The sequence below is a fragment of the Salmo salar genome, chromosome ssa28 (assembly GCF_905237065.1).
Source record: "Salmo salar chromosome ssa28, Ssal_v3.1, whole genome shotgun sequence".
Lineage (NCBI taxonomy): Eukaryota > Metazoa > Chordata > Actinopteri > Salmoniformes > Salmonidae > Salmo > Salmo salar.
Window position 1 is genome coordinate 16,109,909 of NC_059469.1, and position 19,965 is coordinate 16,129,873.

Here is a 19,965-nt window from a genome sequence, read left to right on the forward strand (position 1 = left end):
GAACCGATATACCAACTATTATATACCCAACTACACAGAGAGACAGCAATATTAACAGTATAGGAACAATATGATAGTGTCTGTCGTTATTTTCAATGTTCAAATCCAGAAATAGAAAAGGGCTCTTGTACGGGGAAATACGGAAATTTAAACACCTCTCCCACTCAATAATGAGCTATGTACTCACTGTAAAAGTGCAGGATGGCAAAGAAAGAAAAATACTTTTTGATCACAGGGAAAGGATATGCATGAAGTTAAAATGCTCCTTCATTCTTGCCAATACAGGTTAGTCGAAAAAGTCCAAGGTTCTAGTGTTGTAATACTGTACTATTTGACAGGAGGTTGTACGAATGGGGCTTGAGAGGAGAGACTGGGTAAGGAGTAGTGAAGCCCCTGCTGACCAGGACCTCTCAGCCCTCTGTCCAAAATCCTCTGTGAACTTCCAGACCTTGAACAAGTCCTCTGTCTTGACTGTGGGCCGCATGCTGGATAGTGAGCGCAGCATTTCAGACTGGAAGGGATAACTGCGATTACTCACCTCGAACTGGACAAAGATTTTTTCTTTAATAAGTCTGACGCAAATGACATAATGTTGCTCACGGACTTGGCCCAAATCCCTGTCATTCGCATGAAGAAAATAAGGAAAAACAGGGGGCGCAGATCAGGGTCCCTTGTGAGAATTCGTTGGCGATGTCATTTTCAAAATATTCTCCAACACTCTACTCAGCAAATTGGATGCAGTCTATCACAGTGCCATCCGTTTTGTCACCAAAGCCTCATATGCTACCCACCACTGCGACCTGTATGCTCTCGTTGGCTGGCCCTCGCTTCATATTTGTCACCAAACCCACTGGCTCCAGGTCATCTATAAGTCTTTGCTAGGTAAAGCCCCGCCTTATCTCAGCTCACTGGTCACCATAGCAGCACCCACCCGTAGCACGCGCTCCAGCAGGTATATTTCACTGGTCACCCCCAAAGCCTATTACTCTTTGGCCATCTTTCCTTCCAGTTCTCTGCTGCCAATTCCTGGAACAGATCGCAAAAATCACTGAAGCTGGAGACTTATATCTCCCTCACTAACTTTAAGCATCAGCTGTCAGAGCAGCTCACAGATCATTGCACCTGTACATAGCCCATCTGTAAATAGCCCATCCAACTACCTCATCCCCAAATTTTTTTTTTTTTGCTGCTTTGCACCCTAGTATCTCTACTTGCACATTCATCTTCTGCACATCTATCACTCCAGTGTTTAGTTGCTAAATTGTAATTACTTCGCCAATATGGCCTATTTATTGCCTTACCTCCCTAATCTTACCTCATTTGCACACACTATATGTAGATTTTTTTTATTGTGTTATTGACTGTACGCTTGTTTATTCCATGTGTAACTCTGTGTTGTTGTTTGTGTCGCACTGCTTTGCTTTATCTTGGCCAGGTCGCAGTTGTAAATGAGAACTTGTTCTGGTTAAATAAAGGTGAAATAAAATAAAAATAAAAAATTGTTTAAAACGATTAAAACTTCCAGCAACAGTGATGTTATTGTTGTATCATTATAGTAAAAAATATACACAGAAAATACATATTTGTTTATTTATTTCGTTAATAAATTGTTAGTTGTTTTTATTAATAAATACATGTTTAAGTCACTTTAAACTATAAATCAGAAAAACATCCTGTAACAGTGTCACGTCCTGACCATAGAGAGCTTGTATTTTTCTATGGTAGAGTAGGTCAGGGCGTGACTGGGGGGTTTGGTCTAGTTTATTTATATGTTTGTTCTAGTTTCTATTTTCTAGGTTGGGGTTTGCTTATGATTCCCAATTAGAGGCAGCAGGTCATCGTTGTCTCTAATTGGGGATCATATTTAAGTTGTTGTTTTTCCCACTAGTGTCACGTTTGTCATATGATGAAGGAGACCAAGACGCAGTGTGTGTGTATCGTTCCACATTTTATTATAACTGTGTAACTATGCAAGACATTCAAATAAACTAATAAACAAAACAACAAACTGTGACGAAGAGGTGCAACATACACTAACTCAAAATAATCTCCCACAAAACCTAGTGGGAAAAACAACTATTTAAATATAATCCCCAATTAGAGACAACGATGACCAGCTGCCTCTAATTGGAGATCATCCCAAAAAACAACAACATAGAAATACAGAAACTAGAACCACCCAACATAGAAAATTTAAACTAGACAAAACCCCCTGTCACGCCCTGACCTACTCTACCATAGAAAATAAAAGCTTTGTATGGTCAGGACGTGACAACTAGTGTTTGTGGGAGATTATTTTGACTTAGTGTATGTTGCACCTCTTCGTCACAGTTTGTTGTTTTTGTTTATTAGTTTATTGTATGCCTTGCATAGTTTCACAGTTAAATAAAGATGTGGAACGATACACACGCTGTGCTTTGGTCTCATTCATACATTTTAGTCATTTAGCAGATGCTCTTATCCAGAGCGACTTACAGTAGGGAATGCATACATTTCATTAAAAAAAAAAATCCGTACTGGTCCCCTGTGGGAATCGAACCCACAACCCTGGCGTTGCAAACACCATGCAAACACCATGCTCTACCAGCTCTACCCTGGGACCTCATATGACTCTCCCACCACCAAAGGAACAAGCAGCGTGCCCAGGAGGAGCAGGGATCCTGGGCCCGGGAGAGAAGAGAGTGGAGGACATCCTGGGCCTGGGAGGAGGTAATGGCAGGGGACAAGACCCTGCCATGGAAGCAGGCGGAGATAGTGAGAGAGGAACGGCGACAATACGAGGAACTAGCACGGCAACGACGGAAGCCCGAGAGGCAGCTCCAAAAATGTTTTTGGGGGGGCACATGGGGAGATTGGCAGAGTCAGGGTTGAGACCTGAGCCAACTCCCCGTGCTTACCGTGGGGAGCGTGTGACCAGACAGGCACCATGTTAAGCGGTGATGCGCACCGTATCTCCAGTGCGCATTCACAGCCCGCGCTCGTTGCCGGCTCCCCACATTTGCCGGGCTAAAGTGAGCATTCAGCCAGGACGGGTTGTGCCGGCTCAGCGCTCCTGGTCTCCGGTGCGTCTCCTCGGTCCAGGATATCCTGCACCAGCTCTACGCACTGTGTCGCCAGTGCGCCTTCACAGCCCAATGTGTCCTCTGCCAGCGCCCCGCACTTGCCGAGCTAAAGTGAGCATTCAGCCAGGACGGGTTGTGCCAGCTCTACGCTCCAGACCTCCAGTGCGCCTTCACGGTCCAGTATATCCTGCACCGGTTCTACGCACCAGGTCTCCAGTGCGCCTCCACAGCTCAGTACGTCCTGTGCCTGCTCCCCGCACTCTCCCTGAAATGCGTGTTCCCAGTCAGGTATGTCCTGTGCCTCCTCCTCGCACTCTCCCTGAGGTGCGTGTCACTAATCCGGTGCCACCTGTACCGGTCCCACGCATCAAGCCTCCAGGGCGCCTCCCCAGTCTAGTACGTCCTGTGCCTGCTCCTCGCACTCGCCCTGAAGTTTGTGTCACCAGTCTGGTGCCACCTGTCCCGGCTCCACGCACTAGGCCTCCAGTGCGCCTGCCCAGTCCGGCGACAGTCCCCAGTCCAGAGCTTCCGGCGACAGTCGCCAGTCCGGAGCTTCCAGTGACAGTTCCCCGTCCGGAACCTCCAACGACGGTCCACAGTCCGGAACCTCCAACGACGGTCCACAGTCCGGAACCTCCAATGACGGTCCACAGCCCGGAGCCTTCTGAGACGGTCCACAGTCCGGAGCCTCCTGAGACGGTCCACAGTCCGGAGCATCCTGAGAGGGCCCACAATCCGGAGCCTCCTGAGAGGGTCCACAATCCGGAGCCTCCTGAGAGGGCCCACAGTCCGGAGTCTCCTGAGAGGGCCCACAGTCCGGAGCCTCCTGAGAGGGCCCACAGTCCGGAGTCTCCTGAGAGGGCCCACAGTCCGGAGCCTCCTGAGAGGGCCCACAGTCCGCGGTACGGGCCTCCAGCGACGGTCGGCAGCCCAGAGCCTCCACCAATGCTGGTGAGTTCACAGGATGAGAGGGTTCTTCGTCCTGCACCAAAGCTGCCACCAACATTAGACACCCCCCCTAACCCTCCCTTTTGGTTTCAGGTTTTGCGGCCGGAGTCCGCACCTTTTGGGAGGGGGTGGGGGGAGCATCACGTCCTGACCATAGAGAGCTTGTATTTTTCTATGGTAGAGTAGGTCAGGGCGTGACTGGGGAGTTTGGTCTAGTTTATTTATTTCTATGTTGGTTCTAGTTTCTTTTTTCTATGTTGGGTTTTTGTCTAGTTAGAATTTTCTATGTTGTGTTCTAGGTTCTTTTTTCTATGTTTGTGTTTTTGTCTAGTTTAAATGTTCTATGTTGTGTTCTAGGTTCTTTTTTCTAGGTTGGGGTTTGCGTATGATTCCCAATTAGAGGCAGCGGGTCATCATTGTCTCTAATTGGGGATCATATTTAAGTTGTTGTTTTTCCCACTAATGTTTGTGGGAAATTATTTTGAGTTAGTGTATGTTGCACCTCTTCGTCACGGTTTGTTGTTTTTGTTTATTAGTTTATTGTATGTCTTGCATAGTTTCACAGTTATTTAAAGATGTGGAACAATACACACACTGCGCTTTGGTCTCATTCATACCACGACCGTGACAAACAGTCGTGTTACATTTTTTTCAGGGGGACTTTTATTTAGACATTTTGCCGAATGATCACGTGATCTTAATGTCGCTTGTTTCACATTGCCAGAGAACAGCGAGTTTTGTTACCGCTGATTCCATTGAGCTGATTCCCCCTTCACTACATTGCTAGGCTACATTATAACCTCGAATGGATACATCTGACGGGCATTACAGGCTACATTATAACCTCGAATGGATACATCTGACGGGCATTACAGGAGGGACAAACAACGGTATTTCTATTGAAGGGAGTATTGGCAGATTATGAAATCTGACCATTGCATACAAGATATGTATTTTATGGAATTTTCATTTGTTTGCAATGAAGACATCTCAGATGGAGAAGATAAACGGACACAGGAAAGAAGCGGTATAATATGCACTCTTGCAAGCATCTCTTAAATAACATCATTTCGGCGAAAATTGTCGCGGAACTTTTGAGTTTTCCTTCAACTCATCTTTCAAATATATTTTCGGGACACCATAAGCTACCCTGTTGCAATACTGAGCTATGGTAGTGGGTGAAACAGTGGGCGTTCATAGCCAGGGCCATAGTCGATAGTTATAAGGCAATGAACGGAAACGGCTTTGCATAAATCCTACACCAGGACTGCCGCGTAAAGATGAGAGGCTTGCCCTTCAACCAAGAGGACGATGACAATACATCCACTGGGCATAACCAAAACATTGATATGGGACGTTGAAATCCATGCCTGAATCTCTTTTGTCCTATCTGCCCTTGGAGGGGGCGAGATAGAGGAGACTTTCCTCTTTGACTCAATATAAAGGAGAAGAGAGCATCCACGTCTGAGAAATGGATAAACTCACCGTCATATCAGGATGTCTCTTCCTAGCAGCAGATATCTTTGCTATCGCCAGTATTGCCAATCCGGACTGGATCAACACAGGAGATGCAGCTGGTAAGTTAGGTGAGCTCATTTAACTTAATTGACGTATTTACTTGACAGCCATGCACACACCATCTGTCTACCATTGGTGTCTAGGCTGCTACAGCTGACTGTCAATAATGTGCATTGACACACTATTCTTCTAGAAATTCACTTCACATTGGCCAAACCTTTTGAATCATTCTCTTTCCACTCTACTGCGTCAGTCACACTTTTCCAAATGTAACACTTTGGCATTGTGGTGTCCTTTCTCTTGACAGGTCAAGGGAGCTTCAGAATGTACTGAGGCCTCATCTAAGACCTTCTAAATGTTGTGTTACACTTATAGCATTCCTGCTCTCTTTCTCCCTACATCCACATCATCACTCTCCAAAAAAACAGCTGCTGATAAATGATCTGCCCTCTACTTTTCCACCCCAACATGCTCCTATACCCCATGTCCCTTCAAGGCATATATGCCTTCCTGTACCAGCTACCAACTCACCTCCGTTGACAAATAGTGTGTCAGACTGAGCGATGTGAAGTGAGTGCCACTTATCCAGCTATGCCCTTGGAGGTCTGTTCAGCTCTCCACTCACTCTCTGTCTGTTATATGCATCTGACACAGACGGAGGCATTTGTATTTAATCAACAGTCACCAGTCTGAGGACATGGTAAAGTGAAGTGCAGGAGTAAAGGTAGGCTACTGCTTTGTTGTTGTTGTACAGCTACAAAACAGGCTACTTGGAATGAGCTGGTGACCTTTAGCTACAGCTGTAGTCAGCAGATTGTAGTTCCATGCTGTGGCCTACTGCATAAACGACGGGGATAGGTGGCATTTCCCCCTTGTTGTTGTGCGGTAGGCACCAGGACAGAGATGTAACTTATTGAGTCCTGTGTTTAGATTTTAACGGTATCATTTGTGATCATACTTTTAATTTTTTTGTACATCATGTACACCGGGACAAAGAATTCAAACATAGGAAGGACCAAACTAGATATAATATCCCACTTCCCTCCCACAAGACCACCAACATCACATAATGAATCTGAGGTTTTAAAACATGGTTATAACAATGTTATAACTGTCTTATGTGCTCAGCACATTGAGAATTTATACAAACCTGAAAATGTACAATTTATAGCCTACATTACACTGTTACAACAGGCCATTAGCATTCAGGTAGAACATACAATGCAAAGAAGGAACAGAAACACGCTTGACTTGACTTCCCTTGTGATACTTCCTCCTTTCATCCCACACAACAGAGAAGGTATGAAATCAAGCAGGGTTAAAAGCCTTTTGTTCCAGCCTAATTTGCCTGCTAGTAATTACCAGGTGGAGAGAAGCATTGTTTGTAAATGGAGATGTGTGGAGTCTTTCCTGATGAGGTCCGCTGGGAGGTAGAATTCTTTCAGATGAAGCACTCACAACTCAATTATCAAGGAAATTGCCTTGACTGGAAGGCCCTGTTTGTGTATCTGAGGTCCAAACATATTGTTTTGTTCATGTGAAATGGATAAATGCATAGACCTAGTTGTTCCTGACAATTAAGTTCATTTGCCAGTCTAGTATTTTGGCAGCACCCAGATGTTGATGCTCATTGCTCACAGATAAACAGATGTTGATGCTCATTGCTCACAGATAAACAGATGTTGATGCTCATTGCTCACAGATAAACAGATGTTGATGCTCATTGCTCACAGATAAACAGATGTTGACAATGACATCATCAGATTGGAAAATGTTATAATAAACCCAAAAGTCTCTCATCACCTGAACTTTATTCTGGAAAGTTAGCATTATGGTTTATTTGTTTACAGCAAACCTCTGTCCTCTCTAAGTAGTTATCCAGGAGGTGAAGCTTTGAACAAGTTTATAGAGGTGTGTGAGTTATACTAACGTGCCTCCTGGTTGTTATGCAGGTATTCTGTAGTGAAGTCTGTAGCAGCAGGGGGCTGCATGGGGAAGTGTTGACTAAATACAGACATTGGCCCACAATCACACGCAGTCACACACACCTCCCTGTGTCTCAAAGCCCTGGCTATCAGACAAGCCTGATGTGTTACACATCTAAAACAGTCCCAAGAATTAGAAATGGTCTCCAAGAGTGCCAAGGAACAAAAAGTAGCATTTAGATCATTGACAAGCTATGGAATGGGTGTGTAAGTTTGCTAGAGAGGAGGAAAATATTGTGTCATGATACAGGATATAGTTAGAATAATAGTAGAGAGAATGATTTATTTCAGCTTTTATTTATTTCATCACATTCCCAGTGGGTCAGAATTTTACGTACACTCAATTAGTATTTGGTAGCATTGCCTTTAAATTGTTTAACTTGGGTCAAACGTTTTGGGTAGCCTTCCACAAGCTTCCCACAATAAGTTGGGTGAATTTTGGCCCATTCCTCTTGACAGAGCTGGTGTAACTGAGTCAGGTTTGTAGCTTCCTTGTTCGCACACGCTTTTTCAGGTCTGCCCACAAATTTTCTATAGGATTGAGGTCAGGGCTTTGTGATGGCCACTCCAATACCTTGACTTTGTTGTCCTTAAGCCATTTTGCCACAACTTTGGAAGTATGCTTGGGGTCATTGTCCATTTGGAAGACCCATTTGCAACCAAGCTTTAACTTCCTGACTGATGTCTTGAGATGTTGCTCCAATATATCCACATCATTTTCCTTCCTCATTATGCCACAATATGATGCTGCCACCCCCGTACTTCACGATTTGGATGGTGTTCTTCAGCTTGCAAGCATCCCATATTGATGGTCATTATGGCCAAACAGTTCTATTTTTGTTCTATTTTTGATCAGACCAGAGGACCAAAAAGTACGATCTTTGTCCCCACGTGCAGTTGCAAACCATAGTCTGTCTTTTTTTATGGCGGTTTTGGAGCAGTGGCTTCTTCCTTGCTGAGAGGCCTTTTAAGTTATGTCGATATAGGACTCGTTTTACTGTGGATATAGATACTTTTGTACCTGTTTCCTCCAGCATCTTCATAAGGTCCTTTGCTGTTGTTCTGGGATTGATTTGCACTTTTCGCACCAAAGTACGTTCATCTCTAGGAGACAGAACGCGTCTCCTTCCTGAGCGGTATGACGGCTGCGTGGTCCCATGGTGTTTATACTTGCGTACTATTGTTTGTACAGATGAACGTGGTACCTTCAGGCGTTTGGAAATTGCTCCCAAGGATGAACCAGACTTGTGGAGGTCTACAAGATTTTTGGTGAGGTCTTGGCTGATTTCTTTTGATTTTCCCATGATGTCAAGCAAAGAGGCAGTGAGTTTGAAGGTAGGCCTTGAAATACATCCACATTGACTCAAATGATGTCAATTAGCCTATCAGAAGCTTCTAAAGCCATGACATTATTTTCTGGAATTTTCCAAGCTGTTTAAAGGCACAGTCAACTTAGTGTATGTAAACTTCTGACCCACTGGAATTATGATACAGTGAATTATAAGTGAAATAATCTGTCTGTAAACAATTGTTGGAAAAATTACAATTGTTGAAACAATTGTTGGAAAAATTAACCGACTTGCCAAACTATAGTTTGTTAACAAGAAATTTGTGGAGTGGTTTAAAAAATGAGTTTTAATGACTCCAACCCTAAACATATGTAAACTTCCGACTTCAACTGTATCTAAACTAATGAAAGGGTTTATCTTCAAAACAAACCAGCTAAAGTTAAAAAAACACCATTGATGGGAAGTTTTCCACTCAGATCTCTGTCCGGTACTATAACATGATCTGTATGATCTCATGATCTCTCCTATAACATGATCTCTGTACTTAACATGATCTGTATGATCTCATGATCTCTCCTATAACATGATCTCTGTACTATAACATGAGCTGTATCAGGGTTGTTCATATATCATTAGTCTTCCATTCATTTGTGATTCTGGTCATTGGGAAGCAAACTGGACCACTATAATGAATGAGGAAACATGACACATTAGTTTGGTTTAGTAATGATTAATTATATACATTAGGATGCCGTGTCCATAGCCATGGCATAACAGCTGTGGTCAACATTACATACATTTACAGTAGGCCAAAGTGTGTCTCGACATCACAGGTGGCTGGTGGCACCTTAATTAGGGAGGATGTTCTTATAGTAATGGCTGGAACTGAATAAATGGAATATAGAATACATCAAACAGATGCTTTCTGTGTTTGATAACATTCCATTCACTCCATTTAAGCCATTATTATGAGCCGTCCTCCCCTCAGGAGCCTCCTGTGCTTTACATACTGAACACCGAATGGCAAATCACTAAATTGCTATTACTAAGCCTCAGTGCTGGCATCTAAGGACAAAGTTCCAATCCTTGCCAGCATACTCACATCAAGGGCAGTATACTATGTCCTTAAACCTTTAAGGGATGCTCATCATATTGGTCCATACTCATTCTCTCCCTCCCCTCCCCTCTTTAGTGATGTACAGTATGTTCTTGTTTCAGAGCCATAATGGGGTATTTGTTAGTCTCAGCAGGACTGGACCGATCTGTCCAATTACTAAATTCATCTCCATCCATCTCTCTAATCCAATAGATAAAAAATGGTTGTGCCAAGGCCACTGTTCCTCTCTCTGCTATTTCTCCAGCCTTAGTTCCTCTCTCCTCTAACCTCTCTTTCTCCATCCTCTGTTCTTCTCTCCTCTAACCTCTCTTTCTCCATCCTCTGTTCCTCTCTCCGCTCGGTCCCGATCCTCTGTTCCTCTCTCCGCTCCGTCCCGAGCCTCTGTTCCTCTCTCCGCTCCGTCCCGAGCCTCTGTTCCTCTCTCCGCTCCGTCCCGATCCTCTGTTCCTCTCTCCGCTCCGCTCCGTCCCGAGCCTCTGTTCCTCTCCGTCCCGATCCTCTGTACCTTTCTCCGCTCAGTCCCGAGCCTCTGTTCCTCTCTCCGCTCCGTCCCGAGCCTCTGTTCCTCTCTCCGCTCCGTCCCGAGCCTCTGTTCCTCTCTCCGCTCCGCTCCGTCCCGAGCCTCTGGTCCTCTCTCCGCTCCATCCCGATCCTCTGTTCCTCTCTCCGCTCCGTCCCGAGCCTCTGTTCCTCTCTCCGCTCCGTCCCGATCCTCTGTTCCTCTCTCCGACTCCGTCCCGAGCCTCTGTTCCTCGCTCCGCTCCGTCCCGAGCCTCTGTTCCTCTCTCCGCTCCGTCCCGAGCCTCTGTTCCTCTCTCCGCTCCGTCCCGATCCTCTGTTCCTCTCTCCGCTCCGTCCCGAGCCTCTGTTCCTCTCTCCGCTCCGTCCCGAGCCTCTGTTCCTCTCTCCGCTCCGTCCCGAGCCTCTGTTCCTCTCTCCGCTCCGTCCCGAGCCTCTGTTCCTCTCTCCGCTCCGTCCCGAGCCTCTGTTCCTCTCTCCCCTCTGTCCCGAGCCTCTGTTCCTCTCTCCACTCCGTCCCGAGCCTCTGTTCCTCTCTCCGCTCCGTCCCGAGCCTCTGTTCCTCTCTCCGCTCCGTCCCGATCCTCTGTTCCTCTCTCCGCTCCGTCCCGAGCCTCTGTTCCTCTCTCCGCTCCGTCCCGATCCTCTGTTCCTCTCTCCGCTCCGCTCCGCTCCGTCCCGAGCCTCTGTTCCTCTCTCCGCTCCGTCCCGAGCCTCTGTTCCTCTCTCCGCTCCGTCCCGAGCCTCTGTTCCTCTCTCCGCTCCGTCCCGATCCTCTGTTCCTCTCTCCGCTCCGTCCCGATCCTCTGTTCCTCTCTCCGCTCCGTCCCGAGCCTCTGTTCTCGTCTCCGCTCTGTCCCGAGCCTCTGTTCCTCTCTCCGCTCCGTCCCTAGCCTCTGTTCCTCTCTCCGCTCCGTCCCGATCCTCTGTTCCTCTCTCCGCTCCGTCCCGAGCCTCTGTTCCTCTCTCCGCTCCGTCCCGAGCCTCTGTTCCTCTCTCCGCTCCGTCCCGAGCCTCTGTTCCTCTCTCCGCTCTGTCCCGAGCCTCTGTTCCTCTCTCCGCTCCGTCCCGAGCCTCTGTTCCTCTCTCCGCTCCGTCCCGATCCTCTGTTCCTCTCTCCGCTCCATCCCGATCCTCTGTTCCTCTCTCCGCTCCGTCCCGAGCCTCTGTTCTTGTCTCCGCTCTGTCCCGAGCCTCTGTTTCTCACACCGCTCCGTCCCGAGCCTCTGTTCCTCTCTCCGCTCCGTCCCGATCCTCTGTTCCTCTCTCCGCTCCGTACCGAGCCTCTGTTCCTCTCTCCGCTCCGTCCCGAGCCTCTGTTCCTCTCTCCGCTCCGTCCCGAGCCTCTGTTCCTCTCTCCGCTCCGTCCCGAGCCTCTGTTCCTCTCTCCGCTCCGTCCGAGCCTCTGTTCCTCTCTCCGCTCCGTCCCGAGCCTCTGTGCCTCTCTCCGCTCCGTCCCGAGCCTCTGTTCCTCTCTCCGCTCTGCCCGAGTCTCTGTTCCTCTCTCCGCTCCGTCCCGAGCCTCTGTTCCTCTCTCCGCTCCGTCCCGAGCCTCTGTTCCTCTCTCCGCTCCGTCCCGAGCCTCTGTTCCTCTCTCCGCTCCGTCCCGAGCCTCTGGAAGTCACAAGGTGCTGGCAAACTGCTCGCTTCATGAGAGACTTAGAGCGAGAAAAAATTATTTCATTTTACATTTCTCTCATAAAAATCTATACTGGTGAATTGTCCTTAATCGCTGACGAGGGGGTTGAGTGTTGCTGAGTTGACATACAGTGGCAAGAAAAAGTATGTGAACCATTTGTAATTACCTGGATTTCTGCATAAATTGGTCAATAAATTTGATCTGATCTTTAAGTCACAACAATAGATTAACACAGTTTGCTTAAACTAATAACACACAATCAATCATACGTTTTCATGTCTTTATAGAACACACCGTGTAAACATTCACAGTGCAGGGTGGAAAAAGTATGTGAACCCTTGGATTGATTAACTGGTTGACCCTCCTTTGGCAGCAATAAACTCAACCAAACGTTTTCTGTAGTTGCGGATCAGACCTGTACAACGGTCAGGTGGAATTTTGGACCGTTCATCTTTACAAAACTGTTTCAGTTCAGCAATATTCTTAGGATGTCTGGTGTGAACCGCTCTCGAGGTCATGCCAGAGCATTATAAATCGGGTTGAGGTCAGGACTCTGACTGGGCCACTCCAGAAGGCGTATTTTCTTCTGTTGAAGCCGTTCTGTTGTTGATTTTACTTTTACTTACTGTGTTTTGCGTCGTTGCCCTGTTGCATCACCTAACTTCTGTTGAGCGTAAATTGGCGGACAGATAGCCTTACATTCTCCTGCAAAATGAATTTCATTCATTTTTCCGTCGATGATAGCAAGCTGTCCAGGCCCTGAGGCAGCAAAGCAGCCCCAAACCATGATGCTCACTCCACCATACTTTACAGTTGGGATGAGGTTTTGATGGCAGTGTGCTGTGCCATTTTATCCCAACACATAGTGATGTGTGCTCCTTCCAAACAACTCAAGTTGTTTCATCTGTCCACAGAATATTTTTGCCAGAAGCGCTGTGGAACATCCAGGTGCTCTTTTGCAAAATTCAGACGTGCAGCAATGTTTTTTTTGGACAGCAGTGGCTTCTTCCGTGGCGTCCTCCCATGAACACCATTCTTGTTTAGTGTTTTAGGTATCGTAGTCTCGTCAACAGAGATGCTAGCATGTTTTATAGATTTCTGTAAGTCTTTAGGATTCTTCTTAACCTCATTGAGCATTATGCGCTATGCTCTTGCAGTCATCTTTGCAGGACGGTCACTCCTAGGGAGAGTAGCAACAGTGGACAGATGAACATCCAGGCTTTTAGAGATACTTTTGTAACCCTTTCCAGCTTTATGCAAGCCAACAATTCTTCTTAATCTTAGGTCTTCTGAGATCTCTTTTGTTCGAGGCATGGTTCACATCAGGCAATGCTTCTTGTGAATAGCAAACTCACATTTTGTAAGTGTTTTGTATAGGGCAGGACAGCTCTAACCAACGTCTCCAATCTCGCCTCATTGATTGGACTCCAGATCAGCTGACTCCTGACTCCAATTAGCTTTTGGAGAAGTCATTAGCCTAGAGGTTCACATACTTTTTCTAACCTACACTGTGAATGTTTAAATGATGTATTCAATATAGACACGAAAAATCCAATAATATGTGTGTTATTAGTTTAACACACTGTGTTTGTCTATTTTGGGGACTAAGATGAAGATCAGATCAAATTTTATGACCAATTTATTCAGAAATCCAGGTAATTCCAAAGGGTTCACATACTTTTTCTTGACACTGTATTCTGTGTTGGGTCAGGGACAGACAGGAAGGGTGGAGTTCGTATATGATCATGTTGTTGTCGAAAGCGTTATGTCTTCAGCAGGCCTAACTAACTGACATAATTGGACCCACCAGGCTTTGGGGCAGGAGAGGAGAGGCAGTTTGGCAGTGAGTTACTTTCTGATGTAAGGCCTCTCTTCACTCTCTCTTTTCTCTCTCTCCTTTATCTCATCTCTCTCTGTGGTGTCAGGGGCTCTGGTCCTGAGCCATCTGAGTCTTAGGCCATTGATTGATTCCTCAGGGACCCCTGGCATTGGTTCAGGGCCTAGGAGTCCCACTCTTCAGCCTTGTTATTATACCAACCCTCCTTGAGCTGTACTTTGTGTGGTCACAGGGGACTGGAAGTGGAAACCGGTGTCACCAGGGAGGTCATTAGTCCAGACGTGATGTAATGCCGTCATGCCTCATACAGATCTTAGCTTATCTAATGGGGACACCATCACCAGATGAGGGATATTTCATAACTGATGCAATCTGCTGCTATGGGTTATGCTTCTTCTAATAAAACAATGTGTACATCTTGTGGTGGGACAGCACAGTTGACCAGCGAGAGTATGCTCTGTGTGTGATGAAAGATACTCTCCCTCTGTGTGTCTATGTGATTAAGCACTCTCTCTGTAGGTGCTCTGACAGCGGGACTGCTGGTCATGTGTGATCTAACCCTGACTGATCTGTCTCTCTCTCTCTCTCTCTCTCTCTCTCTGTCTCTGTCTCTAGGTTCCCTGACGGTAGGCCTGGTGCGGCAGTGCCAGACCATCCACGGACGTGACCGGACCTGTATCCCCCCGCGGCTGCCCCCAGAGTGGGTCACCACCCTCTTCTTCATCATCCTGGGCATCATCTCCCTCACGGTGACCTGCGGCCTGCTAGTGTTATCACACTGGTACCGTGAAGCCACTCGTTACGCCCGCTGGATTGCCTTCACTGGGAGTATGTTTCATTTTGACTTATTTAACGGTTATTCAACCAGGCAGGTCAATGGAGAACCAGTTCTTGTTTACAGTGACGGCAAAGAGACAAAAACCACAATATGATAAATACAGAAACATAGCCAACACTAAGTCACCCTTTCATTCATGAGTGGGGCCAGACATAATCCCCCATTATCCCCTATGTGGGCTCTGGTTAAAGTCGTACAGACTAGGGAATAGGCCAGGGTCATTTGAGGCATAACCATTAGTTGGCCTACAGCTTCAAAGCACCTTAAGATTGTTGTTATATCACTAATGGATGTTAGCGAATTGATTTGAGATGAATGTCACTTGGGTTTCATTTTAGGAAAAGCTTTTGTGTGGAAACTGTGGCTGTGCTGAGTGGCTCCTTGAACACGTAGGCTACAGTAAATGGGTCTGGTGCTATTTTAAGAGGGAAAGAGACCATGGGGCTGCTATTAGCAGACCTAAAACCAGTAGGAGGGATTTTAGTGGTCCAAGGGATATGACGAAATAACATTCTTTGTTATTATTATACTTCGAGAGGTTATTTTAGCTGAATCATTATTGGGCAAAAATAACCTTGAGGTATAATAATTAAGTAATGACAATGTAATATGACAATGTAAATTGATTTTGTTGAGCGCTCAGGTGTAAAGATATATATATATATATATATTTAAAATCTATGGTCTATTTTGATATAAGAGTTGTGAGTTATGTCTGAATTAGTTTATTCTGGGAGTTATTGATCATAATGACTAGACATAACTGTGTGATTTTAGGTATTCAGACTAGTCACACTACATGATAAGCTGATATACAGTATGTCACTTAGATCAGGCTTCAGTGCCCATGAAAACGCAATGTAGAATTTAGCCTGACGTTGTTTACACTGATGCTGCCTATTTTTTCAATGTTGTAAGAGATATTGCTCCCTAAATTCTATGCAGTGTGAATAGTGTTTTTAAGACGACTGTGTTTGTAAAATGTTTTCTCTCTCCTCCACAGTGATCCTGTTTTGTATGGCGGCTCTGATATTTCCTATAGGATTTTACATCGATGAGGTCGGGGGTCAACCTTATAAACTACCCAACAACACTGTGGTGGGGTCCTCATATGTACTCTTTGTTCTATCTATATTTTTCACTATAGTGGGACTGCTGTTTGCAGGAAAGGTCTGCCTGCCTGGGTGACATATTGGACACTTAAGTGTCCCGCTTGCGTCGCCTCATTAGCTAGCTTTTGAGGTGGCGCGATCGGTTAAGACGCTTGAGGAGGGCGCTACATGTGTTTGTAAGGCAGACGTCCTGAGTTCACGCCAGGCACGGGCCGAATCGGGAGGAAGTGGTACTGGCTAAGCAAGCAGCGTGACATCCTTTACACTAAGAGAAACGCCTTCGGAGGTATTTGCTAGACCTGACGTTTGAAAATGGATGCCTGGAAGGGAAAAAGAGGAACTGTGAGAAACACTTTCTCTGTGTTTGTGGAACTCTCTAATGCACCTTTGGATGACAGGTGTTCTCTACAGCCCCTAGCCCTGGTCCTATAGGACAGGTAGTAGGCACTAGTCTGTCTGTGGTCATAGAAATGGACACAGATCAGTGAACACAGAAGTTTTGTTCCACGAATAGAGTGCCTTTTCGGGTAGTGTTAACTTTTTATTTCACCTAATTTTAACATTTTGTCATAAAAAGCACGTTTTAACATCATAACAAACATGTTTTTCCAACTCCTTTTGAAAAAAAAATATTTTAAAAAGGAATCATTTCACCATATTTAAACGAGAGTTCAGTTGACGTAACAGGGTTGACCTTAAACCTGAGGGACATGAATCACTAATCAAATGAAATAAATAATACATCTTCAGAAATCACTTTGTCAAAGCAACAAATGTTATTAGGGCTTTACATTGGTTGTGAACACTTGGGGAAAGTTGGGGATGTTAAGTGGGTTAAAATCTTTAAGTCGGACCAACATGACATTGGACATGCCACAATTATCACAACTCAGGATAAGACCCAGATGCACAGTTCGAATCACAGATGTTTATTAACAAAACCTGGCAGGCAGACGACAGGTCAAGGGCAGGCAGAGGTCAGTAATCCAGGGCAGAGCCGGTAAGGTACAGAACGGCAGGCAGGGTCAGGGCAGGCAGAGAGGTCAAAACTGGAAAAACAAGAAAAACGGGGTAGAGAGAGAGAAACAGGAGTATGGGAAAAACACGTTGGTAGGCTTGACGAGACAAGACGCACTGGCAACAGACAAACAGAAAACACAGGTATAAATGCACAGGGGATAATGGGGAAGATGGGCGACACCTGGAGGGGCTGGATACAAGCACAAGACAGGTGAAACAGATCAGGATGTGACAAAAATTGGGATTTTCTGAGAAAACCAATGTATTTTAATTTAAAACACACTACAAATATTTTTTTTTAAATGTTTAGTTAGAGCGTAGATGTATGCCTTCAGAAAGTATTCATACCCCTTGATTTATTCCATATTTTGTTGTTGCATACAGCCTGAATTCAAAATGTATACACACAATAGCCCATAATGACGAAGTGAAAACATGTTTTTAGATTTTTTTTCAAATTCATAGAAAATGTCATACAGAAATACATATTTTACAGAAGTATTCACACACCTGAGTCAATACTTTCTGGAAGCACCTTTGGCAGCTGTGACTCTTTCTGGGTAAGTCTCTAAGAGCTTGCCACACCTGGATCGTGCAACATTTTCCCATTATTCTTTCGAAAATTCTTTAAGCTCAGTCAAATTGGTTCTTGACACATCATACTAAAATGAGTGTCTCGGATTTACGTAAAGAACAATACAAAATGTTCTGAGACCAGGTTGGTTATAGAGCAGCAAAGCACAGCTCAGAGCCAGCGACTGGCAAGCATGGACACGGTTGGGCTGCTGAGAAGGTTACCTCTCTCTCCCACTGGCCCATTGTTGATAAAGGTCAAGCAGCAGTCATTCAAAAGCCTTTCTGCTCTGACCTTCCCTCCACGCACAGCGCACCACAACCACTGCTATTATCAGCCCTGCGGAACACTTAAATCTTGGATTATTATTTTTGTTGTGTTCTGTATGTAGGCTGCTGTGTCCTTGCCTGGGATTAATTCCATTTGCGTTTTGCCAGCTATGCACCTTTTAAAAGCTTATTTATTTCAGCGTCCACAGAGATCACATTCACAGTAAGCACGGCATAGGTCTGCTCAATCAGAAATGACCTTTAAAATATAAAGCGTGCTATAACGCAGATAAACTGCTGATTGGATTGAATCCAGGCCCTTGTCTTTTTCTTTGCTTGTGGCAGGGCCACTTCTGATTTGAGCCCCACTTGTTTAACAACCATTTTTGCTGTTGCCTGTTTTGCATGTTATTTTGGCATTAATACGTGTCACATATCAGTTTGCAATGTAAAAAAAAAAAAAAAAATGGAGTTAATAACGCCACATACACACATGGTCTCTTTATTGTTTTCTTGAGTAAGGTAGCTCCAAATGCAGGTGTTTCAGCCTAGCTCAGTGTTTCCTGTGGTGGTAGTGCAGCCAGCGGAAAATAAAGAGAGTAGGGGTTTGTAATGTTTGCTAGTTGCGCCGTGATTGGCTCAGTGTTCTGTCACTCATGGGAACACTACGTCGCCGCAAAATCTGAATAGGAGAGCTCGAAAATTCAAGTCCCTTGGGTGCTGGGAATCCGTGGCTAACTGCAAGTGTTGCAAAGCAATCACTAGCCTGCTATTCAGTGGAGAGGGTATGTGGTCCATGTCTGGGTTTAAGGGTCTCTTTTACAAGCTTAAAATGATAAACATGCAACACCATGGGCCAGAAAAGGTTGAATACATTGGCCATGCTGTTAATCCAGCATGACTTCTGCCACATTCAAAACAACTGGGAAGATGCGTTTTGAACGGTCATCCAACTCGGAATTCCAAGTCAGGAACTCTGGCTTCTTTCTAGAGCTCCAACCTGAAGATCACTGATGTTATGATTCAACCTTGTTTTTTTTCTCCGAGTTCCCAGTTGTCTTGAAAACCCCATAAATCCAGAGAATGACAGGTTTTGATGACAAAATTTGCCCACAAGAAAGACCGCCAAGGCCACCTTCCTGTTCAAGTAAGCACAGCACAACAAAGTGAGTCCAAAAATGTATTGTATGCTGCTGAATAAATTATGTAAGATGCCAGGAAGATATATATGTACACTGTAGCAAAGAAAGTAATACTAAGTGTATGTTGTGTAGTAAACTGTTAGTAGCCCATGTGCCTCACCCTAATAATTTGGTCCCTTTCCCCCTCATAACTTAGCCTACTGTTCTGACTTGGTGGTGCACATGTAGCCTATAGCCTGTTCTAGAGAAATTCCATCATCGAATATTGTAAGAGTTTTCAGTTTCTGCTTATATGCCCCCTTTATTCCATTTATTTATCCTACAGTTCTGACTTGGTGTACAGGGAGAATACTGTAAGAACGGCCCATGTTCTGAATTCTGTCACTGTACATTTCAAAAGTGCTGAACAAATTGTTATATTGACTACGTCCGTTTTAGCATGCTCATTTGGTATTTTATTATGATCCCCATTAGCTGTTGCAAAAGCAACTGCTACTCTTCCTGGGGTCCACACAAAACATGACATAATACAGAACATTAATAGACAAGAACAGCTCAAAGACAGAACTACAGTTGAAGTCGGAAGTTTACATACGCCTTAGCCAACTACATTTAAACTTAGTTTTTCACAATTCCTGACATTTAATCCTAGTAAAAATTCTGTCTTAGGTCAGTTAGGATCACCACTTTATTTTAAGAATGTGAAATGTCAGAATAGTAGAGAGAATTATTTATTTCAGCTTTTATTTCTTTCATCACATTCAAAGTGGGTCAGAAGTTTACATACACTCAATTAGTACATTTACATTTACGTCATTAGTATTTGGTAGCATTGCCTTTAAATTGTTTAACTTGGGTCAAACGTTGCCGGTAGCCTTCCACAAGCTTCCCACAATAAGTTGGGTGAATTTTGGCCCATTCCTCCTGACAGAGCTGGTGTAACTGAGTCAGGTTTGTAGGCCTCCTTGCTCGCGCATGCTTTTTCAGTTCTGCCCACAAATTTTCTATAGGATTGAGGTCAGGGCTATGTGATGGCCACTCCAATACCTTGACTTTGTTGTCCTTAAGCCATTTTGCCACAACTTTGGAAGTATGC

At 45.1% G+C, this 19,965-nt stretch overlaps 1 protein-coding gene across 2 annotated transcripts; it reads left to right on the forward strand.

Annotated features, from left to right (window-relative positions):
* Positions 1 to 4,731: 4,731 nt before the first annotated feature.
* Positions 4,732 to 16,619, forward strand: mosmo (modulator of smoothened). Of its 2 annotated transcripts, none has more exons than XM_014178889.2 (3): positions 4,732 to 5,596; positions 14,530 to 14,742; positions 15,756 to 16,586. In XM_014178889.2, the coding sequence occupies exons 1-3, from the start codon at positions 5,482 to 5,484 to the stop codon at positions 15,938 to 15,940; spliced, it is 513 nt and encodes a 170-aa protein (XP_014034364.1). In that variant the 5' UTR covers positions 4,732 to 5,481; the 3' UTR covers positions 15,941 to 16,586.
* The last annotated feature ends 3,346 nt before the right edge of the window (positions 16,620 to 19,965 follow it).

What these genes read in the sequence shown, in the direction of transcription:
- mosmo (XM_014178889.2), top strand. Translation starts at nt 5,482, where the DNA reads ATGGATAAACTCACCGTCATATCAGGATGTCTCTTCCTAGCAGCAGAT. An exon ending in AGATGCAGCTGGTAAGTTAG is followed by an intron (nt 5,597 to 14,529) that starts GTGAGCTCATTT and finishes CTCTGTCTCTAG; the next exon opens with GTTCCCTGACGGTAGGCCTG. An exon ending in CTGGATTGCCTTCACTGGGA is followed by an intron (nt 14,743 to 15,755) that starts GTATGTTTCATT and finishes TCTCCTCCACAG; the next exon opens with TGATCCTGTTTTGTATGGCG.